The sequence below is a fragment of the Psammomys obesus genome, unplaced genomic scaffold (assembly GCF_907164565.1).
Source record: "Psammomys obesus unplaced genomic scaffold, mPsaObe1.curated_primary_1811, whole genome shotgun sequence".
Taxonomy (NCBI): Eukaryota; Metazoa; Chordata; class Mammalia; order Rodentia; family Muridae; genus Psammomys; species Psammomys obesus.
Genome location: NW_026590405.1, coordinates 1,394,741 through 1,420,359, shown reverse-complemented (window position 1 = coordinate 1,420,359; position 25,619 = coordinate 1,394,741). Strand labels below are relative to the sequence as shown.

The 25,619-nt window shown below is 51.7% G+C and overlaps 1 protein-coding gene across 3 annotated transcripts in view; it reads left to right on the top strand.

The window, feature by feature from the left end:
• Slx9 (SLX9 ribosome biogenesis factor) overlaps nucleotides 1-20,307 on the top strand; it is a 32,384-nt gene extending 12,077 nt beyond the window's left edge. The window contains exons 5-9 of one of the 3 annotated variants that reach the window (XM_055607106.1): nucleotides 4,290-4,358; nucleotides 9,645-9,795; nucleotides 14,037-14,105; nucleotides 16,264-16,404; nucleotides 19,864-20,307. In XM_055607106.1, the coding sequence (XP_055463081.1) occupies nucleotides 4,290-4,358; nucleotides 9,645-9,795; nucleotides 14,037-14,105; nucleotides 16,264-16,387 (413 nt within the window). In that variant the 3' untranslated portion in view covers nucleotides 16,388-16,404; nucleotides 19,864-20,307. Of the gene's footprint in view, nucleotides 1-4,289; nucleotides 4,359-9,644; nucleotides 9,796-14,036; nucleotides 14,106-16,263; nucleotides 18,125-19,863 lie in introns of those variants that run through there. The other 2 variants (XM_055607107.1, XM_055607105.1) reach the window with 2 other exon arrangements.
• Nucleotides 20,308-25,619: the final 5,312 nt, after the last annotated feature.

Sequence of the window (25,619 nt, the reverse complement as noted above, 5' to 3'; positions counted from 1 at the left end):
GCTGTCTGCTGTAGGGCCTGGGGTTTGAACTCAGATCTTCAGGCTTGCCTAGCAAGCAGTTTTACTGACTGCTCTCCAGCCCACTTTCTTTTTAAAAAATTGCTCTTTTCTTCTGAAGTTTCTAAAGTTTCGCTCTAGTCCACACTGACCTTGAACTCATGACAGTCTTCCTGCCTCAGCCTCTCCGGTGCCGCTTATCTCGGCTCTTTTGTCACAGTACTAAAAAGCTGATCGATACAGGCCACTTGCCCCTCTCCCTGGTGCTGTGGGTGCTGAGCAGCCCAGAAGAACCTGGTGGCAGCGTCTCTGTCTCTTAGGCTGGGAAATACTGGTACTGGACTGAGGCTACTTTTTCTCTTGCCCTTCCTGTCTCTCCAGTCCTCTCGTTTTCAGCCTGGTTGGTGTCTGTCGGTTTAGATCCCAATTTTGTTGCATGTTTTATTTTAAACATTTGTTCATCCTTGAGGGTAAGCTGTAGATAGGGTCGGTGGTTCCACAGTAGGGCCTAGTGTGCTCCGGACCCAGTAATCATGGTACCTGTTCCAAGTCCCAGTTCTCTGGTAAAGAAGCTGGGGCTGAGATGTCTTGCCCCAGTATAGCTATTGCTCCTGTCACTCCTCAGAAATGCTTGCTGGGCCCTGTCTCCTTCCTTCACAGGGTGAGGGCTGCAGCCGATGCTGTGACAACTGGTAGTCTGGGAGAAGCCCGGCAGCAGCCACTGTCAGAGCTCTGCTGTAACCCGCCACAGCTGGGGCTGAGCTGCTGTTCCTGTCACAGCGGATCCTGTGATGCTCCCTCTGTTCAGGCAGCAGCCACAGCTCATTCCGTGTTCCTACTCTAACCAGCACAGGCCTGCTGACATCACAGACACCCCCTTGTCCTCACCATGGAGGCTGCACGTGTCTGCCTGGTTGCTGCCTGTTTCTGGGCCTGTCTCTCTGCCTACAGGGAGTAACCATCAGCCTTGCAGAGTCCAGTGAAGCGAGGGTAACCGTCAGCGCCAAGTGCAGCGGGACCCCTAGGGCTGTGTCAGGGCTTCAGCTTCTGCATGACCTCAGCATTCCAAACCCTTTGCATCTGCAAGAACAGCCTGTTCGGTTCTGCTTCTCTGGAGCCACGGAGGGCTAAGAAGGTCACATTCTAGCTCGCATTCTCGGTAGCTGGCTCCAACATCCTTCGTTCTGTGTGCTGCTAGGCGTGTTACTGCCTGGGCCAGTTTCCACTGACCTCGCTGTTATTTTTACTTTGGAGTAATTGCAGAATTACTGAAAATTGAAAGAATCATGTAGGGAGAATTACTTCCTGCCCCCTGGGGTGTCTTAACCTTGGGTACTTCTGTGTTTGGCTCTTGCCCCCTTCCCTATCCCCACTTGGTGTTGTCTTGGCTGGGCCAGGCCCATTTTTCTTACAAGCTTCCCTGTACCCCCAGAAAGTCCCCAAGTCCCACCCCAGCCTGACATCCCACATTTAGGCCTTGTTGTCACCTCACCTGTGGTTTGACATTGCCCCTAGTCATGTGACACCTGTCCAGGTACGGTGCTAGGGCACACTGGAGCGCAGTGTAGGGCATTGGATGCTCCTTCTGTCGGGCCAGCTGGAGGAGAAGCTGCTGAGCCCTGGGCCCTCTTAGCCCCATCTCAGACCCAGTCCTTTCCTCTAGTGGAAAACGAGTAATTAGGGATGGCGAGCAGAAAGACAGGTCAGCTCTAGGCTGCAATCATGGGCACAAGACTCCAGCACTGTGGCCCTAACTGTGGGAAGGAACTGAGTCACCAGCTGCCGAGGCTTTGTGCCTGTTCCCTCAGTGAAGGCTGAAGTGGCCTACCAGGGTCTCCAGCTTCTCCTGCTTCTGCCTTGTTTATCCTTTTCTCTGTTGTACGATTCAGGGAATCTACGTGCATAGGATGTCAGAAGACCATGTTTTCTACACATGTTCTTGGGGGCCAAAACCATGTTCTCTGTAGCTAAAATCACGTCAGCCCTGGGAAAGGCAGTTAAGGTCAAGGGCATGGGCTATCCTTATGTGGTTCTAGGGCAGGCTAGCAGCAGAAATACCAGTAACCTGTCCCACCCCTTCCCCAAGTCCTGCTGTTTCCATCCTCCCCAAGTCCCAGGTTTATTTTATAGACTTACACATCCCACCAAGAGGCCATGCCACCCAGTTGCCTGAGAATGTAGGGGCTCTAGAGGCCCAGTAACCAGCAAGGAGCCCTCTTTTCTCTCATTGTACCTCAGTTCCGCGTTTAGTCCTACTTACTCACTATAGACAGGAGTGGTACTCTGGCTGGGCGGTGTCTGTAGCTGTCTCCAGCTGTCGTAAGACAGGGCTGTGACCATCCTTAGAGAAGAGGAAGTCCAGCTGCTGTTGTCCAGCCCCTCAGGGCCAGCCCCTCGGTGTTCTCAGTGCTTTGTGCACACACAACCCAGTGGTCTGTGTCCCACAGTCAGTCAGCTTCTGGTTAAATGGGACAGGTCTACCTGATGTTACCACAGAGCATGCAGTGGTGAGCCTTGGTTTTCTTCTTTGAAAAACGGGGCCTTGTTATCTGGTTCCTGGTGGAGATACATCTTCTGTGTTCTTAATGTCCCCAGACAAGTGAACACTCAGGCCCTCTGTCTGCAGACTGGAGACTTATGCAAGGCCTCTCCTGGATGGTTGCTCGTCATCATTTCTGAAGAGATGGACTTGTTTATCAATACTACAGACCCAGTGACTTAAATGCATATTGTCTCGGTGGTTTTGGAGAACTGTGAGTCTATTTGTGACAGGGAGGGCTTGGTTCTCCTGGTCCTTGTTGGCTGCCAGATGTCTTCGCTCTGTGTGGTCTTCCCTCTGAGTGAACCTGGCTCATGGTCCTCATCTAAGAAAAAGTCAGTAAAATTGGGGCCCCCTTGATGACCTCATTTTATTTAAACCATCTTTGTATGTGGGCCCTGTGCCTTTAAAATTATTTTGTTTATTTTCATTTTATTTGTATTGGTGGTATTACACCAGGTGTGTGTGGTGCCTGTGGGGGTCAGAAGAAGGTGCTGGATTCCCTAGAACTGGAGTTACAAATAGTTGTGAACTGCAGTTTATGGGGAACTGAAGATGGGTTCTCTGAAAGAACAGCAAATACTCTTAACCACTGAGCCAACTTTTCAGCCTCAAAACTTGTGTCTTAGTTTTGTTTCCTGTTGCTGTGATAAAAATAACCTGGCAAAAGCAGCGTAAGGGAGAAAGGGCTTAATTCCAGGTTCTATAGTCCCATCAGTTTGGGGACATAAGAGCAACAGGAATGTGAAGCAGCTGGTCACATTATATCCACAGTCAGGAGCAGAGAGCGATGAAGAAACACAAGCATGCTAGTGCTGAGCTCACCCTTTGCTTTTTATCGAGTCCAGAGCTTAGCCCAGTCATGGTGCCGCTCAGATTCACGGTGGATCTTCCCACCTTAACCCAATTAAGGAAATCCCTTACAGGCCAACATAATCTGGACAGTTTTTCACTGAGACTCCCTTCCCACTGTGTCAAGTCGACAACCAGAACTAACCATCGCACCCTGTCTCCCAAGATAGTCTTATTACTTTTCCTTTTGAAAAAAAAAAGTTTTGAGACAAGGTCTTAACTTTGTAGTTGAAACTCACTGTGTAGCCCAAGCTGGCCTCAAACTTAAGGCAATTCAGCAATTTTCCTCCTGCAGCCTTCTGAGTGCTAGAATTATAATGGGTATGAGCTTCCATGCCTGGCTGCTTGCCATTCCATTCTAAAGAACCAAGAGTTAGCACTACAGCACATGGATTTGGAACACAGTTCAGCCGTTACAGTAGGGATGTGCCAGCACACCATAGTGGGTTATTTAAGGCCAGGAGCACAGGCAAGAGAACACAAAACCAGGTAGTTGAAGCTACCGCCAATAAAGATAGAGAGGCAGAGATGAGAGGCTTGTTTTCCGGTGATGGAGGTACCCTGGGGACCGGAGGAGTCATGGGTTCCTTGTTTTCATGCTTTGTGTCCTAATGCTGGCAAGCGAAGTAGAGGTTTATCATGTCCAGGACCTGGTGGTGGTGCTGTAGCATCCTCACCTTTCCCAAATACACTGGGGTCCCAGCTGGGCTTGGAGAGCCTTACGGTGCTGTACCAAATAGGGTCCCACTGCTGCGTGGAGCCTTGAGACCGAGGGTTTAGGACCTGGATGCACAGTCTGCCTTTTCATTGACCATAGCCTCTGCAGGGATGGAGAGAGCCTGGGCTGAACAGACACAGTTCACTCATGCTCACTGCTCACTCATGTGTTCTCTCTCCTCAGGTACAGAGCCAAAGGCCATTTTGCCTAAGAAGGAAAAGCTGAGGCTTCGCCGTGAGCGATGGCTGCAGAGTAAGTTCATGTCTGTATCTTGTGAGTTAGCCACACCTGCCTGGTTCTCATTCAGACACCTGTGCCACATGGCTAGCTATGTGTCATGTTCTTGTCCTCACAGACCCTGGTGGAATCCAGGGGGAGCTCACCAGCAAGCATTAGAGGCAGCACTCAGTGGCTCGCTTCACTTGGGCCACATAGAGGGAGTCGGCAACAGGGCAGCATGAGGTGGTATAGACCCATGGGTGAGCCTCCTGCAACCTCCTTGCTTCCTTCTCTGGAAATCATCTTGAAAGTCGTTCCTGTCCTTGAAAGTCAGGTAAAGTGGTCTGTTTGGGGCTCCGTGATGAGAGCTTTACCTACAGAAATAACATCACCTGCACGTTTGTGGGTCAGAGCCCTTGCACACAGCGGAGGCCTGTGTGCAGCTCTTTCCAGGTCTGCCTGAGGTTGGGTATTTTATAGTAGAGTTCCTATGGCCTAGGCCAGCTCACCTCTGTGGGCAGCCAGGCTTGACCCGAGCTCCCGATCTCTGAGGCTCTGTCGCGCAGCTGCAGGAGTAGGGGCTAGGCTGGCGTGGCTGAGGTGCACTTGGTCTTGCTCTCTCAGGCATCTGGAGCAGATGGAGCGGCTCTTCCCTCACCCCCTGCCTGTACTAGGTAGTCATTCTCCGTAATGCTGATTACGTGCGACTTTTCCCAAGCATTTTCTCTGTGTACTTGAAAATTACAAAGATTGCTTTGTAGTTTTTTTCTCAGCTGTTATCTTTTTAGTGCGATTCTGCCAACTTTGGGAGTTAATTTAGAACATTTCATCTTCCATGTTTAAATATGGTTTATTTTTTCTTGAAAATAAGAATTTTTCTTGAAATTTTTTTCTTGAAAACTTTACATAAAAGGGTATTTTTTGGAAGAAGTATTTATAGAAATTGATCAGTTTTCTCTCTGATTACTAGTTTTACATTTTGTTACTTTTTGGGTGGTTTTTAAAGAAATAGGCTGCCCTCCACTTCCTCACAATTCCTAGCAAAACACTGTGTGGCGTGCTCTCTTCGGAGCAGGTCATGCAGAGGGCTCAGCGTAGGACCTGGCCACGTCCGCAGTGTGCTTCTTTGATGTGGAAGTTTTTGTTCCTGGTGGTTGGTTGATTTGAGTCAATTTTTATTGCTCATGGTTTCTTCTAAAATAGTCCAATTTCCTCAGATCTCAGGCTCTGTCAGCAAAAGGCTCCGTATTGTTTCTTCCCTCTCTTTGTCCCCTGTCTCCACGCTCTTCCGGTACTGGGGACTGAACCTACGATTGGCTAGCGTTTAGTTTGTCTATGAACCCCTCTCTCTGGTCTCTGTGAAGAGCGTGTTTACGTGGCATCAGCAATAACTACGGACAGCTGTGTATGCTCCCTGACTACCCAGTATGAGGTGCCATGTCCAGCGTGTCTGTGGTTGGGTTTGCAGTCCGGGAATGACTCACACAGGCAGTGCTCTGCCTTCCTGCCAGGCTGCCCTGCACGTAGCAGTGGCCGGCCCTGAGGCTGACAGGCAGCACCCTGTTCATGGCCATCAGTGCCGCCCTTCCGTTGATGGATATCTGCTCTTCCGTCTCGCCTGTGCTGAGGGAGGTGGTGTGCGCATTTGTCCTAGTGTTTCTGTGGACATGTTCTTCTTCCTCTTCTGTAAATACTTAGGAATGGAGTCTTGGGTCAGAGGGCAGGTGTATGTTTAGTTTTATAAGCACTGCCAGACATTCTTCTGAAGCAGTCATTCATGTGCTCCCCACAGCAGCATGAGAGTTGTGGTGGCCCGACAGCCATATGGACCGGCGTTGTCATATCTTTAGTCGAGTGTCTGGTGACATTGGCTGAGGTCTCATGGACTGCTGGTCTTTGTTCTGTGAAAGAGCATTGTCATGTGCTTGCATCTCGTTTACATTTCATCTTCACTGAGCTTCATTTTTCTTGAGGTGCTCGGTTTTTATTACTGAGCTTGAGGTCTCTGTGTGTGCCTGGGACCCACTGGCCCTGGCCCTGGCCCTGTGTGCGCACTGTATTTCTTGCAGACTTTCTTGCCTGTTCATCTGTTCATTTTCTTAACTTTTTTTTTTTTTTTTTAACTACAGGAGTTTAATTTTTAAAAACCGTAAACCCATATTTCATTTTCCATGTGGCCATAGTGTGCCTTGTTTAAGAGAGCGCTGCCTGGCTTGATATCTTGTGAGTCCAAGAACTCATTCTACACAGTGAGTTCTAGGACAACCAGGGCTATATAAGAGACTCTTTTGCAAACAAACAGCACCTAATCCCAAGTCATGAAGATATTTTCCTGTGTTCCTTCTGGAAGTGTCATAGCCTTGCTTGCCCTTAAGCTGTGGTCCATTCTGAACTGGCACAGTCTGCTGTGAGTTGGTGGGTGGTCCTGCCAGCCTGACGCATTTTGCCCTCCTCTTTGGATTGTCCTTTTGAAAGTCACATGGCTTTTCTCCATTCCGTGCTTGTGCTGTGGCCCAGGGTTACTGTAGCTTCAGCGGGTGGAACTGGCACACCAGGCCTCCTCTGCACCCTTGTCCTAGGTTGCTCTGGCTATCAGTGTTTGTCAGCATTTCCACTTACCTCACTTATTTGTTTACTTGTTTATTTATTTTCCTTAAGAGAATAACAAAAACTGAGAGGGATGATGTTTGGGGCTGCACTGAGTCTGTAGATCAACTTCAGGAGGGTTTGCCACCGACACTTAATCAAGTCAAGCCAAGGAACATGGTGTGCCTCAGCATAAGTTTCCTTAACGAACATTATCTGTGCTGTAGGTGATCCCCACCGTGTGTGTGCGTGTGTGTGTGTGTGTGTGTGTGTGTGTGTGTGTGTGTGGTGTTTTGGACAAATACTTTTGAAAGTACAAAGTGTTTTAGTAACGACCTGTGTGTTGTGATCGTGCGCAGGCTGTGTCTTGGGTCTGGTGGCTGTCTATACTGGATTCTCAGGACCGGCAGTACGTCTCTTCTGTGGCTGTGGAGCCTGCTGGTCCCTGACGCATTCTCACTGCTGTCACTGTGAGGAACTGTCCCAAGCTTTACCTTTGTCCTGTCCCTCTCTCCATTTGCTCCACTTTGCTTGAAGACTTTACCTCCCCAGTGCCAGATCCCTCAGGAAGTGCTCTCCCTCCCTGGAGTGTTATGTTCTGAGCATGGCGGCTTCAGGTGTCCTAGGACTGCGCTTCACAGCAGGCACAGCCAGCTGCTAAGTGCTGTTGTGACACCTGAGGTGCCCGCCTGGTCCAAGGCAGCTCAGAAGCTCTGTTTCATGGCAGTGATTTCCTTTCCTGGATCCCAGTGATACTGTGCGGTGTTACTGTGTGTTACTTTTGGTGGTTCTCTACTTATTGAGAGTGTCCAGCTCAAGTAATTCATCCTGGGGTGCAGGGAGGGAGGGCAGCCCCATGTGCGGCCACCTCTCTTTGTCTGGTGCTCTCCTCTGGGCTTCATTCTTGTGTATTTTGAGGGTAGACCTGCTCTCTTGTTAATTCTGTTTAAATAATGTTTTGTTCACATTGAGGTTTTTGTTGTTGTTGTTTTTGAGACAGGGTCTTGAGTATTCTAGACTGTCCTGGATGACCTTGATCTTCTTAACCCCCTGTCTCTAATAGCTGAAGGTTTTGTTTTTGTCTGTTTAAGAATAGGATTTAGTTTCCCAACTTGGTTAAAAGTCCTGTTGCATTGTGGGTTAGAGATTGAGGCTGGACACATGTATGACCCTCACTGCTCCCTGCTGTCTCCTGCCCCTGTCTCTGCCTCACTGGTGGCAGTGAACTGCCAGATGGTAGTGCCAGGATGTGATTGGCCCTGTCTTGTTGAGTTCAGTAGACATGAGATATTTACGATCTTGGGTCTGTTCATGGTTTCATCATAATTTTCTCATGAGTAGACAGTGTGTTTTATCACATCTCTTCTGGCACATCTAGTGACCAGGTTCTCCCCCCACCCCTTTAGCTGGCATTGCTGTGGGTCATGGTGGGTTAATCAACTTCAGACACCAAACTATCCTTGCATACCTGGACCGCCCTGATTGCGCATCTCTGGCTTGGATTTGCTTCCCTGTGTTTGGGCTGCATGTCTTCCTCAGCCTCCATCTCTTTTTGCTGGGTCTGCATGTATGAGGGAGTGGCCCCTTGCCTTTCTTTCTGCCAGGGAAATCCAACCCCCATGATTTGGCTCAGGGAAGAGCTGCTGGTTTTGATGAGGTGCTAAGTGAATTGTTTGCTCTGTTCCACCTAGACTGAAAAAAAAAAAAAAACAAAAAACAAATTGTCCCTTTATAAATCCACAAAATCTCTTAGGGTACACTGGGCAGAGGGCTTGGTGGGCTCTTTTTGTCTCAGGGTAAAGTGATAGACCCTGGCATATTGGCCCTGCCTGGCTGGGATGCTCAGGTTGGCCTTGCTGAGGGGGAAGCTGCTGGTTGCCTCACCCCTTCTGCTAGGGTCACCGCATGATTGAAGTGTCTGAGTAAAGGTCCTTGTGTGTGACCCAGAGAAAGTGGGGCTTTATCCCAGTCCTGCATACACCTCTCAGCCACATGCAGGCAAATTACTTTAAGTACTTGTTACATCAGCAACTTGGAATTAAATTCATCCTTTGAAGAAAATCAAGGTTATGCTCCGCAATGAACTTTCTCTTACATTAGTGCTGTGCATACAACCTGGCCACCCCCCTGCTCCCTGTGCCTCCCTATGGCTTTCAGTTCCTCCCCATGAGGCCACTCTCTTCGTCCTGCGTCCTGCGGTCTCAAGGAGGTGCCACATGGTTCTAGATAGCCCAGGGTAAAGGACATTGTGGCTCCTCAGTAAGAGTCCTTGGGAAATGGAGCCAGGGCCTGCATCTGCCCACTCTCCCTATGCCACAGGGCTGCCCTGTTTCTGTGTGCCCAGACCCTACACTGCATCCGGCCCCCTGTGTCTGTGTGCCTGGCCCCACACTGCATCCGGCCCCCTGTGCCTGTGTGCCCGGCCCCGCACTGCGCCCCTTACAGAGGAGGGAGCCCTTTGTTCTGCAGCTCCAAGCTGACATAGTCAGCCCTGTAATTAAAGTGTGCCTCTGTGATTAAGGAGAAAAAAATAACTCAGAGCTGGTCCTCCTCCCAAGTCTTTAGGGGTTCAGAGCTGGTGACAGTGGGGGAAACAAAGACACTTCTGCTCTTTGAGAGCAAACAGGCCCCAGGGTGCACACAGCTTAGTGGGTGCCTTGGCATTGGTGGCCTCTGAGGGGGCGGGCTGGGGAATGGGGTTTAACTGGCATATACTCCTGTGTCTCCCCTCAGAAATTGAAGCCATAAAGCTGGCGGAGCAGAAGCTCAGGGAGGAACAAAAGCGCAAGGCCATGGTGGTGGTAGGTGATCTGCACCCCTTGAGGGATGCTCTACCTGAACTGCAGGAACTGGAGGCCAGTCGCCAGCAGCAGCAAACCAGACGGTGAGTGTCTGGCACCGGCCATCTCTTTACAGAGCTGTGGTCAGCAGCCTTGGATCACCACAGAGGTGAGGAGAGGGATTGATAGCATCTATGAGGGCTCCTGTCTGCCAGGTGAGTAAGTCAACACTCAAGCCACGTGTGGCTCAGAGAGCCTCGCCCTTGACTTGAGCCCTTGAGTATAGTAGTGACTATTAGGAAAGAAGGACCTGGATTTAGCCCTAGTGGGAGCCTCGCTGGCCTGCCAGTGTGTGCTCCCTCATGCCTTCTTTCCTCTGTCCTCAGTTTCCATCCTGGGCACGTGGTCAGGCACAGGGCCTGCCATCCCTCTCTCAGTGAACCTTTACCTGACCCCAGCCTGTGTGCCTCCCTTCCCCAGCCCACACAAGGACGAGCCTCTGTTCTTGGGCACTCTTTGTATGGCATGGAACCCACACAGCCCTGAATTTACCTATCCTCCTGCAGTGAAAGGATGAGGAGTGGACACAGGGCAGGGGGCTTCCAGAACTGCAGAGCTGTACTTTTGGGCAGATGGAGGAGCTTCAGGGCTCTCTGCTCTCAAGAGTTGCTGGCTTTCAGTGTTAATTGACATTACTGTTTGTGGGGTTTTTTGTTTTTGTTCTTTGGAGGGTGGTGGTAGTGAGGGTTGAGACAAGGTCTCACTATCCTGGCTGTCCTGTTCATTGTGTAACTCAGACTGACCTTGAACTTAATGCAGTCCTTTTAAGCCTTCCAAGTGCTGGGATTACAGGTGTGAGCCACCACACAAGGCTTGTTACTTCTTATTTTGCCTATATAAAAAAATAATCTTTTCTCCTGCTGAATTTTCATCTGAGGATAAAGCAAAGGTTATGTACGCTGGTCTGTGAGCCCTCACCCTTGTCATGTGGCAGGTTGGTGACATGCTGTAGAGCCAGATGGCCAAGGGCTGGGTTCCCAAGATGGAACACCCATTCTGCTCAGGCCAGACACGGCACTGACACAGGGTTGAGACTCAGCAGCTGAACAGAGCCAGCCATGCAGATTCCATTCCTGGTTCTTAAGCAAAAAATGTGACCCTGGTCAAGGGTCCCTTCCCTCTTTATAGTTTCTCATCTGAAAAATGTGCTTGGGGCTCCCAGAAGGGGGAGGGCTGCAGAAACAGTTTGCTCTACCAGCCCAGAGAGGAATGCACTGGAGCCATGTGCCTCCCCAGGGTTGCTTCAGCTGTTGTGGGAGAAGGTTCCCATCTTGCCCCAGCCCTGAGTGCTTGCTCGCAGGAGCCCCAGCACTCACCCTGTGGCAGCCAGTTGACTCTGCTGTGTTCCAGAACAGCTTCAGAGTCCCAGCACTTGAGTAGTTGAGGCAGGAAGATTGCTGTGAACTTGAGGCCAGACTGGTAGACATCATGAGACCCTGTTTCAAAATAACAAGAAAAAAACAAGTAGTTTAGGTTTACAGAAAAATGGCCAAGATAGTTACCTGTTAACATCGGAAAACATGGGGCACATGCTGGAAGTTTGTCACAGTGGACCAGGATTGAACCGCGTATAATAATGAGTGGAAAGCAGTAGTCTGTGGAGTGAGGAGACAGACAGCTCAGTCTGTAAGGTGCCTGCTGTGCACTTCACCTGACCTGAGTTTGCATTCCAGCACTCACGTAAAAATCTGGACGTGGCGTCTATGACCCCAGCGCCATGTGGGTGGAGATAGCAAAATTTCTGGAGCCCGTTGGCCAGCCAAGCCTAGCCAAATTGATGAGCTCCGAGTTAAATAAGGTAGAGTGATTGAGGAGGACACCTGAGGCTGACTTCTGGCCTTCATAGGTACATGAGCACACTGCACACATGTACATACCTATACAAACACACCCGCTTGAACAAACACCACCCGGTGAAATTGTAATTAACAGGAGGAACGCTGATGTGCCTTCCTTCCATTTCCTCAGGCTCCTCCTGGCTGCGAGCTTCTCAGACTGAGGCAGGCACTTTTGGGCGGCGGTGGGAGCTAGTTTTTGAGACAGAGTTTCTTTGTGGTTGTCTTGGATTTGCTTTTTAGATCAGACCGGCCTCAAACTGAAAGATCCACCTGCCTCTGCCTCTGCCTCTTAAGTGCTGTGATTAAAGGTGTGAGCTACCAGTGCCCATCGAGTCAGGCATTCTTTTTATTTTTTTTAACCATCCCTCCATTGAAGTGTGCCACATGTTTTCTTGAGGTTAGAGAAAACCTAAGTTGCCAGGAAGAAGCTAATGCAGGCTGGGCCATCTTTATGACACATAAGTAAAAATAAAAACAAATCTTTTTAAAAAATAAATCCTGGCTGTTCATTTGCTAACTAAGGATGTAGAGTATCTTTAGTATTTTCCAGAGTTGATCAGCATTTTTATTTTATAATCATAAATGCTAAGAATGATGTCTCACATAGTAAACAGAATAAAGAACAAAAAGTATATATCCAGCATTCTAAAAATACAGTGCAAAGATACCCAGATTTGATCCTGGCATGAAGAACCATAAGAACCCCTTCCAAGTATTTATTTCCACAGTTACACCACTGTGCTTCTCTGAGAGCCAGAAACTTGGTTCAGGAAGAACACTGCCGCTCCTGCCATGTAACAGCCTCGTGTCTGAGTCAGGAGTCAGGCAGTGCTGGTTGGCAGTGCCTGCTGTGTTTTACACTCCAGGACCAAGACTGCAGCAAAGGTGCATGAGGTAACTCGGGCAAGTTCTGCCGAAAACATCCTGGATTCATTCTGCATTTGGTTCTGAATTTATTTTTGGCTGTTGTATGTTTGGAAATCTACTGTTTTTAAATTTTTCAATTATGGAACACCATATGAGGCTGTGCTCTAGGAAGTCCACCATCCGCATGTGGAGGCACTTCACAGGGTCAGGCTGTGTTCTTGCTTCTAGGCCTGAGTTCAGGATCTCTCTGCGCCCATAACAGAGTCCTGTAAGACCTGGGCTGCCCCCTCCATACTCAGAGCAGCTCTGGACTGCATTGAGGGAGACTTTCCCCATCACACAGCCAGTGGGACTGAGGTGACAAGCTAGGTCCCCTGGGGCAGTGTTCCTTTGCACACTGTCCTCCAGGCACCGGCCACCGCTGCTTAGGTGCTGCTTCTCATACCGAGGGATTCTGAGGTGTCTGGAGAAGCTGATCAAACAGGCAGGAGGTTTCCATCCTCACAGACTGGGGCAGGGAAAGAGGGTTGCACGCAGCCTAACAGTCCTTTCCCAGGGAGACCAGAGGCCTGGGTGTGAGAAAGAGACGAGAAGACACAAAAGTGTCGTTCATGCATATTTGAAAAGGAACATGAATAGATGAGTCCTCCTGCTCAGGAGTCTAAATTAGGTACTGGCCCAGGGCATGGTGCTTTCCGCCTTTCCTCTGGCTGCCTCCTTTTCTGGGTTTCATTCTTTTAGCATCTTGTCAGATGCTAGGCTCTGGGTTTTTCCTTTCTGCCCAGGTCCCTTGCTGCTGGGTGGGGCTGCTTCTCTCTTTTAAATATTGAATCATGTTCCTGGGCATGTTGTAGGAATGCTCCTGCCATGACCTGGAAGTAATAGAATTGACCTTAGGAGATGTGCTGCCTGGCACTGAGCCCCAGACCCTCAAACTAACCCCCTAAGTTAGACCCAGTGCAGTGGCTTGGAAGGCCCTGAGAGTCTTCTCATGGTACCCTAGTCTGGTGGTCGGTCAGCAGGCAAAACTCTCTTGCCCCAAAAGGCTTCTCGGTTCACTTTGTCATCTATAGGGTAGATGTGGGGTTTGCCTGCCTCCTACCGTCACAGTAGAGTGGCAGTTGCCACATACCTCTAGTAGCATAGCCCTCTCTACTCATCAAAAGTGAGAGGATAGATGTCAGGTGCCATGTCATGTCAGGAAGTGCCGTGTGTTTTCAGAGTTCAGTCCTGCCCTGGCTGTGCAGTGAAGGCTCCAGGGCTGCCTGCCACTTAGGTGGCTTGTCCTCCACTCAGGTTGGGCAGGTAGCAGACTCGAGGTACAAACGTGATGTGTTTTCAGGGGTGATAGTCCCTTCCGTATCACACTAGAACCTTGGGGAGTGAGACAAGAAGACCCTGGACACTGTGGTTGTCAACCCCAGATATGGCAGCCAGGTGACACGGGTGACACAGCTCATCTAGAGCCAGTCTTCACAGCCAGTGTGCAGTGTGGAACTCAGGAACTCCTCGGGGCGCCACAGAGCAAATTTTCTGGGGAAATGTGGTGTCAGACTGACTTGGACTCTCTGTGTCCACAGCAGGGTGACCAGCAAGCCCAGGCCAGTGGAGCTTAGCCGGATGAGCACAGCCCAGAGACAGCAGCTCCTGTGAGTACAACCATGCCCAACAGGGCCTTCTTCCTCATCTCCTGATCTGCAGCCCCAGTCCCACCCTCTCCCCTGCTCTAGCTCCTAGCCTCTTCTCTGACCAGGTTTGACCTTTTTTTTTTTTTTTTTTTTTTTTTTTCTTTCTTTTTTAAAGATTTATTTATTATGTATACTGTGTTCTGCCTGCAGGCCAGAAGAGGGCACCAGATCTCATTGTAGCTGGTTGTGAGCCACCATTTGGTTGCTGGGAATTGAACTCAGGACCTCTGGAAGAGTAGCCAGTGCTCTTAACCTCTGAGCCATCTCTCCAGTCCCTCGGTTTTGGCTTTTGACTCTGGGTGGGAGACATTTTTGAGGCCTTACTTTGCTGTCCTGTAGTTAGGTCTTGGGCGCCTATCTGGAGTGCTTCCAGGGAGAGGTGATGGCATCTAGTGTAGGACTTACCCTTCCCCAGCCTCTGGGGTGGTGGCTGGGACATGTGTTTACCGTGGCTCATACACACAGAGCCCCACACCTTGTTCTTTAGCAGCATTGTCCTGCTGGCTGACTGAATTGTTCTCAGATGTGAGCTTGGCCATGAGATCTGCATATCAGCCCCTGGAGACTTAGCTCCAGTGCTGTGCAAGCTTTGGGGGAACCTGAGGCAGCCTGGATCTCACACCCATGCAGGATGTTTTTCTTTGTCTGCATAGAACCTGTTATTTGTTAGTATTGAGTGTTGTGTCAATTTTTCCTGCAGTCCTTCATGTCCTTTCAATGTGTGGGTTAGGAAAGGTCTTTTTAATGATTACTTTTGGTTTTAGAAATTTGTATTGAGCCTCAACTCTCTTCCAAGTGCTGGGAATTGTACCTAGAGCCTCAAACATTCAGATATCTACCGATGAGATACATCCTGTCTTGTGTGTGTGTGTGTGTGTGTGTGTGTGTGTGTAACCCTGGCTGTCCTCAAACTAGCTCTGTAGACCAGGCTGGCCTCATCTCTCTTCCACACCTCACCTCTTAATTCATCTTCACTTGATTCCTTTCAGGCTTGTGTGTTTCTTAATTGTTTCCTCTCTCCTGTGAACATACTTCTTTCTCTGTAACTTTGTCTGAAGGCAACCGGTATAGACAGCTCCTGCTGGGTCAGCATCCCCCTGACCTGTCCTCTGGCAGTCACCCGAGCTTCCACTATAGCCCAGCCTGGACCAGGGCAGCTCCCTCTGCACTGTGGCAGGAACGAGCAGTTGCTCCACCTGCCGGGATATGTCTCGTCCCCACAGCTGCTTCTGCTGCTGCACCTGCAGCATCCTCGCCGTCCGTCCTAATCACTTTTCTATTGATGTGGAGACACACCACAACCATGACCACTCTTACAAAAGGAAACAATTAGGACTGCCTTACAGCTTTTCAGAGGGTTAGTTCATTATTGTCAAGGTAGGAAGCAGGGAGGCATGGTGCTGGGGCAGGCAGCAGGTAGAGAAGAAGAGGGAATGGGCCTGGTGTGGATTTTTGAAACTTCAAAGTCTACCCCCAGTGACACATCTCCTCCAACAAGGCCACACCTCCTGATCCTTCCCAAATAGTTCCACTGGCTGAGGACCAAAAGTTCAAACATATGAATGAGCCACTGGGCCATTTGCCTTCTCTTTTGACTGACATTGTATGTGGCAGCAACACAGTCCTGTGTCTCCAGGCACGACTGAAGGCGGCCATGCTGAGCTAGGGGAAGGGATGAGAGGAACTGACAGCCAAGGCTCTTGTGTATCTGAGAGGTCAGGGTCACTGAAGAACCTAGGCCCCCGGAGCTGCCTGTGTCCTAGCTGTGAGCTGCCCCATTGCTCAAAGCTCTCCAGCGCACATCTATTTTGGGCTCATTTGGGAGGTAGGCACCTCTTATATAAGGCTGTCTTGGGGGCATGTGAACTGCCACTACTCCCTGTTGTCAGCTTCTGCCTTGGCAGCAGCCCTTCGCAAATCCCTCTTCGACCTACTGGTAGAGGGACCCCACCCGTGGTTGGTGTGTGCTCAGCAGCCTGTGTGCTCTTGCTCCTGCCAGAAGTCCTGATGCCCTGGCACTATCCCTCATGGTTACTCTGCTGTCTGCTCCAGCTTTAGTTGTGTGGGCCCTGGGGGTTCTTGTTCTCCCCATGCTGACCTCTGCTTTCCATTCTTTTAGTGACGAAGAAAGGACTCGGTTTCGGGAGCTGCTGGCCAGCCCAGCCTACAGAGCCAGTCCCCTGCTGGCCATCGGACAGCAGCTAGCACACCAGATGCAGCTGGAAGGTGGCGAACAGCTCTGACCAGGACAGTATATGCTGTGAGAGCCCAGGGACTCATGTGGGTGGAGGTGCCAGAAGCTCTTGAATACTGTCCTGGACCTGCATGGCCACCTCCCCAGACTTGAGACCTAGGGAAGGGGAAGGAAGAGCTGCTGGTGAGGACAAATAAAGTGGTTTGTGGACTGTGGCTTCCATGGCCTGGAGCCCATCTGTGGCTTCACTTCCCGTGATGAGCCAGCCACTCCTGCATCTCTGAGGCTGAGCTGACTCTAGGAAAGCTGTCCTGGTTCCCTGCTGAGCAAGCCCAGGGTCCCCAGCCAGCAGGGCAGAGTTGGGATGGCTGCTCATGTGGGGATCGGCAGGGTCTTCAGTAGTGTGAAGCTGGAGGCCTGTCAAGTAGCTCTACCCCTGAGACTCAGCATGACGTCCCAGCTCTGTTTGGGATCCTGGTCACAGCAGGGCACCCCGGCTGGCCACCTTGCCTCTCACACTATTTCCCTTTGGCCAGGCCATATCTTGTGGCTTTGACCTCTCTCAGCCCAAGCTCCTCACTGCCTTGTACTACTATGAGCAGGGAAGCAAATGGTCCTGCCTAGAGGCAGAGCAGGCCCAGCCTACCAGTCTGTTAGATGGGTGGCAAGATGGCCTTATGTTAGGCATTAGTGTGTTTTCAGGATGTGAAAGGTGAGGGCAGCACCCACAAGTCTCACAACTCAGGCTGACCCATGTTCCCCTCACATCTGGGAGCTGCTGCCGTGATTACTAACACACACATACACCCTCACCCCAAGGGTCTTTAGCCTTTTACAAGGGGACTCACATGCTCATAGCTCCCCAGCCCCCATGAATGGGGACTGGCAACACTGGGGCCTCGGCCCTTTGCCTGGGAGAGGGCCCCAGTCCTGGTGTGGACACCATTGGGCTTCTGGTGAATGAAAGTGGATAAGAGTAAATAGGCCTAAGCTGGGTGTGACAAAGCAGGCAGATTTCTGAGCTCAAGGTCAGCCTGGTCTACAAAGCGAGTTCTAGGACGGCCAGGACTACTCAGAAATATTACTTCAACAAGCCTAATTAATTAATTAATTAATTAAAAGAGTGAACAGGTCTTGACACAGAGTTAAGTTCCCTTTATTAGAGGCCATTCCAGCCATCTACTGATGGCACTGGGGCTGCCTTGCTGCGGGGCAGTAGGTTCTCATTGGGAGAAGCCACGTGTGCCTAAACCCACCTGTGATGCAGGCGCTGTCCAACGTGGCAGGGTTTTCGGGGTTTCCGTCTGTGTGTTCTCTGTACTGAGGTTTCTATCATGTGGCTTCAAGGGACTCTAGTCTGGCCGTGGCTACCACCTCTTCATGATGCCTCTGCTGGGTAAGACAAGGCCACCCTTCAGGGTCCTTCTTGGGAGAGCATTCCACAAGGCCAGCTTCACGTTCAGGTCAGTTACAGCATGTCAGGGCCCCCGGCAGAGGACACTTTAGTGGACTGAGCAGAAGAGTCAAGCAGACATCACTGGGACTGCCTCGGAATCGATGCAAATAGTGGTCAGAGATGACCACCGGCTGACCACTGGCGCTCAGCTGGCCAGAGGCTAGAACTGTGGGCAGGCAGAGGGCTACAGGCTGTGGGTACCCTGTTTCCCTTCAGACAAAGCACGTGGACGGACACAGGAAGCAGATCCCAAGAAAGCAGCGGATGAAGGGAATTTGCTGGGTTTGTGTGTGTTCTAATCTTTATAGAATAAACGTAGATTACGTGGCAGTGCGTTTCTGTGAAAGCGTGCGGTTCCCTGGTTTTCGTGCTGACTTGAAGATTACATAGCAGATGAAATGACTGTGGGGCACAGCAGTACCTTGGTTCCTCCATCCTTAGGTGAGGCCTGGCTTCTCTGGCCTCTGCTCTGCACTGGGCTGCCACCAAGGAAGGGACCCCAGTCAGGTTAGATCTCTGGGAGTGTGCTCTTGTAGAGAACATTGGGATCCTCTGATTTTTTAGTCACATGAACTGACTGTTGCCTCATGGCGTGATGTCATCACCATTGGGCCAAGCCACCAGGGACAGACCTTTCCTCCTAAACTCATTCCCAGGTACTTTGTCAACAAAACATGCCCAGCACAAGAAGAGCAGTCGGTGGCCCCAGAGTTAGGGACTCCTAGCTGAGCGGTGTCCCTCTCAAACCCAGACCCTGACCACAGAGAGTTTTTTCTGTCCTAAGCAGGACTGGGCTTGCCCGCCCCATCCTCACGTGTGTGGTGGTTGGAAGGAAAGCCGTCCCGAGTCCTGGTGTTTGGGACACTGAGGGAACTCATCTCAGCAGACAGACAGGAGCCATGCTGCAGTGTGGCCTGGGACATGTTCCGCAGTCGTGTGTCCTCAATCTCTTCTACATTTCTGCTCTGGTGTTCCTAACTGCTAGTCTGCTAAAGCAGGACCCCCGAGCCTGGACAGACCACACAGCTTTTTTGCTCGCTGGGGTCAGTTAGAGCTGGCCTTTGATTCAGATGAAAATACCGTAAGTCAGAATGCATGGAAGGCCCCCTAAACTGTTGAGCACCCCACCCTGGTTTCCTCTACTCCAGCAGGTTTGTGCACTTGGATGACGAGGAGTTTCACAAGGCTTGGTACTGCTGTGAGAGTGGCCTACCAGTGGGATGGTGGGAGCCTTTTTCCTGCTGGGTGGCATAATGAAACAGTCTGGAGGCCGAATGTTCAGAGCCCCGCCCCATACTGCTCCTCTGTCTGCTCTGGTCTCAGGATTGGGGGACAGGGAGTCGAGAGGAAGCCCAAGTGTGTATGCTGGTGTGTGCATGCACTCAGAGTAGTCACACTGAATTTAGGGACCCCTACTCTGAGCATATTTTTGTTGTTGCAACAGGGTCTTACTGTGTAGCCCAGGCTGGCCTCAAACTTGTGGCAAACCTCCTGCCACAGGCTACCAACTTTTGGGCTCATACGTGTGTCCCACCTGACTCCATGTACTCAGCTACGTCTACAGTGACTCCATTTGCAAATCTGCTCACACCCCTGACTCTTCTGGGAGTATGAAGTTTCTCAGAACGGGAAATTAGTCTTGGCATCTGGAGTTCTAGCAGTTTTCTCTCTGAGATGGGCAGTCTGTGGAACCCCGCTGGGTTGGGAGGAGAGGTCGTGGGTGAGGTGACAGTGGTGCTGGGGAGCCAGGGGCCTTGGGGAGGGACACGGCAGTCTAAGGTGCAGCTGTGTGCAGCTGCATGTGGCACATATACCTGTGCGGTGTGCCCCTTCTATACCAGCTATTTCCCTGGGGCCTGGAAGCTGTGGACAGTGGGTAGAGGGCTCTCTGTGCCCTGTCATTGGATGAATGCTGCAATAAATGGGTGTGTGGGGTGCTTCACCTGTCAGCCCGCCCACAGTCTCCCTCTGCTCAGAAACCCACCTTTTCCTGCTGCCTGGGCCATGAGCACCCTAGGCTACCTTTGGAGGAGATTGAGGTTTTTGTTTTGTTTTGTTTTGTTTTCCAGAAAGAGGGGCTGACTGCACATGAGCTGGGAAGGAGAGGAGCAGGCTGTGGGCATCACACTGAAACTGGCATTCCTCGGGTTGCCGACTGCGGTATACTCTAGCTACTCCACCCACCACAGGCTGGAGTTTTAAACTACCGGCCGCCCTCAGCAGACAGCCGAAAGGGCCCTCAGGCCAAGCACTGCAGCCCAGGACATTGGGTTGTGTTAAGTGAAGAACAAGACTCCGGCAGGCTTGCTCTGAATGGAGGGTGCTGGGATGTGTGATACGCAGGCTTATACACAGCTCCCAGGCTGTACAGCACAACACCCCATAGGCTTCTGTGCTGCTTAGAAGCCAAGTGTTGAATAAACACCAGGCGCGTTTCTTCTGGAATGTTCCTCAAACAGTGATAACATCATGAGACACTGGGAGGTGCTGGCTCCTGCCCAGGCCTTGTCTGCATGTGGCTCCTGAATATGGTCTGGCAGCTGTGGGCGTTGGGGTGTGGGGGGCAGCCTCTGGTTTTCAGCCACCCCCGTGGCCTGTTTCCAGGGAGCACTATCAGCGTGTGCTACCAGGATGTCTCGGAGCCAGCTGGCCTCTGTGATAGCAGGCAGGCCTCCACGTTCTCTTTGAAGTCACTCTTGGACTTGCACAAATACGCCTGCGTGTGTATTTGTGCATCACAAGTGTGCTTGGTTCCTGTGGAGTTCAGAAGAGGCTGTCAGATCCCCTGGAACTAGAGTTGTGAGCCGCCGTGTAGGTGCTGGGAATTGAACCCAGGTCCTCCGCCAGAACAGCCAGTGCGCTTCACCACTGAGCCATCTCTCCAGCCCCACACATAACCTTATTTTCGAGCTCCAGTTCAAGTGCATTTTTCTTCCAAATCTGTCAAGATAATGCAGGCTAGAACAGTTACAGGACCATCATGGTGTGGATTCAGCGTGCTACAACCCTGAAAGGGTTAACCATTTCTAGTAAGGTTTTCTTTTTTTAATCGACAGTTATATCTCAGTTCCAATGTTTCTTCCTAGTCCCACAGACCCTGAGGCCACGCAGTGTCTGTCATTGGCTCTGGAGGACAAGTGACCCCTGTGTCTGTGTAGTTCAGACCATCTGGAAGAAAAGGCCACTGCAGGCAGGGGAAACAGGCCTGTGGGGAGAGCCTCGCTCCTGTCCACCCAGCCTGAGTGCTGAGCTCCCTCCTCTCTGCCAGGGACTCTCTCACCTTCATCTCTCCACCCCCTTTCTCAGCCTGATGCCCAACATTCAGGTGTGTGAGAGGCACAAGTAGGAAAGCCCTTGGTGCCACAGACGCGGCACTGGCCCTCAGGCCGACAGGGTAACCTGTCCTCTGTAGCAGTTCAGCCCAGGGCAGGGTCGGGTTGGACAGCTCCAGCACACACCGGGCACACCCGTACAGGCTCACACCATACACAGGGTGCACGCAGGCACCATGCGTGCACTGGTTCGTTCAGGCTGCCAGAAACGTCTTGTGTCGCTCTCGGAGGCAGTCCTTGTGACCTTGTTCTAGTCTAGTGGGGAGGAGGTCGCTAACCATCTTCCTCTTCAAAGATGGTGATGGATGAGTGTGCTTTGGAAATTGGTTAATGAACCAGGAGTGCCGGGTCCCTGCTCTTCTCTCTTCTGAATCTGCAGACAGGCTACTGCCTGAAGGTGGTGTGGTCCCTGTCCCCAGTCGGTGCTAGCTGGGGACTGGATGAGTAATAAATGTCTAGGCTCCTCCAAGTTCTCCCTTCATTGTTTTCTTGAAGCAGTACTCAGCCTTGAGGCCTTGGGGTGAGTAATTGGGTTCACATGCTACACATGTGTCATCCGGCAGGAGTTGCATGCTGGGACCTCGAGGCCTCTCGTCCTTCCCCCGTGTAGTGTCGATATGCTGTGTGATGGCAGGGGAACTTGAAGGAGGTTCTTGAAACCTCTGGGGAGGGGTTCCTGGGTGAGTCTTCCGGCTAGCAGAGCTCCCCCCCTCCACACACACACACCTGAGAGTCCTTGCTGCTCCTCCTGGCTTCTGGTTTCCCATCATAGCTTCTGCCCTGTGTTCTCTGGCATTGGTTCTCCTGCCTGGGGGCTGGCTCCCGGAATCCCACAAAGTCAGGAGAGCCAGGAGATGAGAAGCGTGCCTGGAGTGGCCAGTGAGCACCATACAGGGATCTCACACCCCGGGAACCCGCTGATGGCTTAATTCAACTTTAATTACAAGAACTGGTTATATGCCCCTTGGGGAGCCGGTGGGTGGCTCCAAGAATGGGTGTACATAATTGGTTAGACTAGGCGCTTCAAGGATGCTTCATTTGCATTATACAGCACGCTCCTATCATATGAATGGAAACACAGCGCCTAATTATTATCTAGGCTAATTATCATCCAGGAGAGGAGAGCTAGCAGGGAGCTGTGTCAGAGGCCATATATTAAACGTGGTTAGGGGTGTCTGTGTCTAAAGACACTCTCCAGATGAAGTCAGGTGGAGAGCAAAGAGCGAGCAAAGAGCGCCGCTGGGGCAGAGGGAGCCCTGCCTTTAACAGTACTCAGAATGGCCATCCGGCCTAGGTGGGAACTGCAACCACAACCGGCAGGGTGCCTCCAACACAGGCACGGGTTCCACCTTCCCTTCGGAGGGGCTGTGCACGTGGCCTGTCCTCAGGGCCTGCCCCTCCCTTCTTAGTCACCTCTAACTGCCCATTCATTCCACCATCTGCCTGGCTCATTTGTAGACAGCCCTTCCCACGTTTTCTGAGCGAGAACAAAGCCCAGTTTCAGGGTTAGGAAGAACGCAGGGCAACCTGGGAGACTCAGAGGAAAGTTTGGTGGTGATGGGTTCTGAGCAACTGCACTGAGAGCCCAGTCAGAAGGGCAGGTGGCTGACAGAGCCTGGGCCCTGTATTCTTCTGTCAGAGACAGGCTCCTAGGGGCAGGACACTGACCCATGGTATTCACATTGCAAGCAGGCTGAGATATAGCCCGTCCTGGAGTTCCAAGGAAGCAAGAGATTCCACTGGTTGTGTCCAAGCTGCTTGAAACCCACACAGGAATCTGGTACCCAAAATGCAGTTTGGTCTCCTGTCAGTGAGAGACTTGGAGCTGCCCTCTGTCGCCTGCAGTGTGGATGCCAGTCCTGTTCTTACAATGCTTAAAGCAGTTGCCAAAGCCCCCCAGCTGTCATAGTCACATTCTGTCTAGGCAGGAAGAAGCTGGGCAGAGGGAAAAGGCTCAGAGAGAACAGGAAATGTTAAGATGTTCCCTTGTTGTGGCCTTCTCAGAGATCCTCCAGCAGTGTCCACCTGTACCTCACTGGCCAAGGCTATGTCACCCATACAGAAGGAAGTCCTATCTATAGAGACCACCTTGTCCTCTACTCTGGGGAGAAGGTACCCAGCCTACCATATGACTTGTCCTTGGCCTCAGAAAACTGTGGGCCTGGACCTGCTGGCTCTCAAAGGATTCTAATCATCATCCCGGCAGTAAGTCCCATCCTAGATCCCAGGAAGGGACTGTTTGCTTGAGCCAAGGCAACTGATTGTCACTACCCCAAAGCCCAGAAGATAGATGAAGAGGTGCTGGACAGGTCCATGCTTCCCCCCCCCCCCCAACAGGAGCCCAATTTCCCTGACTTGTGGCTTGTAAAGAGCCTTCAGGGACACCCCGCCTCACTCCTGTGCTTGCTGACATCATGGGAAAGGAGGGGGTGGGATGGAAAGATGCCTCAGGTGTGGTGTGGTAGAGTCAGTGTGGTGTGGTAGAGTCAGGTGGAAGAAGAAACCACAGCTGGGAAGCAACGGGGAGCTCAGAGGATTCCAAATAGGGGGTGGAGTTAGGGGCCCAGGGTACCAGGCCTTGACTAGCCAGGCCTGCATCCTGTGCGTCCCAACCCACCTGGTGATCACGAGGTCCAAGGAAGGGGTACCTTGTGGGGACCACAGCCCCAAATCTCCCATGGTGGCCACAACCCAGCTAAATGTGGGGTCTCCGCAGGAGCTGTCCACACCCGCTGTCCTTCAACTATGCTGACTGCAGGCCCCAATCTCTGGTTTGACTGATCACTGTGAGGGAGCTGGGCCCTGGCAAGACTTTATTTTGCATCTGCTGAGCTTAATGACTGGCTGGGCAAGGGGACAGGAAATGTCCAGCAGGAACAGTGGTCGTTGCAAAGCTGAGGGAAAAATGCCACTCTATGAAACTATGTCCCCTCGTGGCCCAGACTGAAGGACAAAAGTCCAGAGGCAAGTTGCTCTAGTGACAGGAGAGACAAGGGCCACAGAGCAGAGGCTAGCTCCCAGGCAACCCAGCAAGTCCAGGGGGTGAACAGGCAGCTGCTCTAACCCTGCTGAGCCCCGAGGCCTGGTGCTGTGGGACTCTGGTCCCTCGGATTGGGGTGTCTTAGTGGTTGTCCCAAAGCAGCCCCCCCCCCCCCCAAGAGATGTCTGCCAGTCTGGAAGAACAAGGGGCCCATCAAGGGGACCCAAGGATGGCCTCTGGACACAGAGGTACAACTTGGCAAAGCTGACCCAGGCCTGACTTATGGAACCCTTGGCAGAGGCCTTTGCCTTCTCATGTCATCTCCTTTCTCAGGTGCTCTAAGACTGCCAGGTGGCTCCGAGATTCCTGTACACCTGAAGTGGAAAGCAAGAAGCCTTGCTCCTGACCCTTGTCCTAGGTAGGTCCAGCTTCTCTCCCTTCTTGGGCTTCTGGCCCAATGTGGAACCTGGAGCCCAGGGCTGGCCTGGGCACAGCTAGCCAGGGTTGCTGGATTGGGGCAAGCTGGGCTGGCAGAAATGCCATGGGCACCAAGGGCTAATTCAAGCCATACCAGGCTCCCTGAGACTCCAGTGTCTCCTTTACCTGCTAAGTCCTGGCTGGTTCAGTTTAGATGCACTAGCCTCCAGCAAGGACCCAGCTGCTTGCTGGCTCTGCTGTCCAGCCACAGATCGCTGGACTTATTTTTACTCCAAAGGTGAAGTGCAGATGCCATCTTAGGGCTGCAAGAGGAGGCATTTATGTGAGGGGCCCTGGAAGACCAGGCCCTTCCATCAATCACTGCTGCTGGTCTGCACCAGTTACTCTGAGGCCTGGGGTGGCTCCAGGGTCCAGATGTTTACCTCTGTGAGGCACCAGAATCACCAGCATCTTGTCGGGGGCGATCCCTCAGCTCTCTAGGCCCCAGACACACCAGCCATTGTTCTGCTCACAGAGTTATGGGAGCAGCAAAGAACCCAGTGAGCAAATATCTTCAGGGGTCTAGCCGGAATTAGGATAGTGAGTGTGACCAGCAGTTGGAGGTGACTTTGTTGGGAGCTCTCTGCTCTCAGCCCTGAGGCCTTCAGCTCAGCTCAGACAAGCCAATGTCCGCCCAGGCTCTCTCCTGAGGGGCCCGGCAGGGATGGGCCTGCACTGAGGCAGCCTGGACGTAGGCCTCTCCTCAGCAATGTTCAGGTGGCCTGCCAATTCTCAAAGGCCTGCAGTCTGGCCAGGTCTCTTCCAACTCCAGGCCTTCTTGCTGAGGTGTGTCCTCGTGAGAGCATATCAGGCCATCCCTTTGACTACAGGAACACTATCTGGCTTCCTTAGTCTTCTGAAGTCCTCCAAGGAGGACACATCCAAGGAGTCTTTCCTGATGCCTAGTGGCAGATCTGTGCATCCCTTCCTGGCTATATGGGTCCCTTGTTTTCCCTCATTAAGAGTGTCCCTGAACCGCAGAGGACAGAGACACTCCAAGACCTGTGCCTCTACCCCCTTTCCTGTATTTCTATGT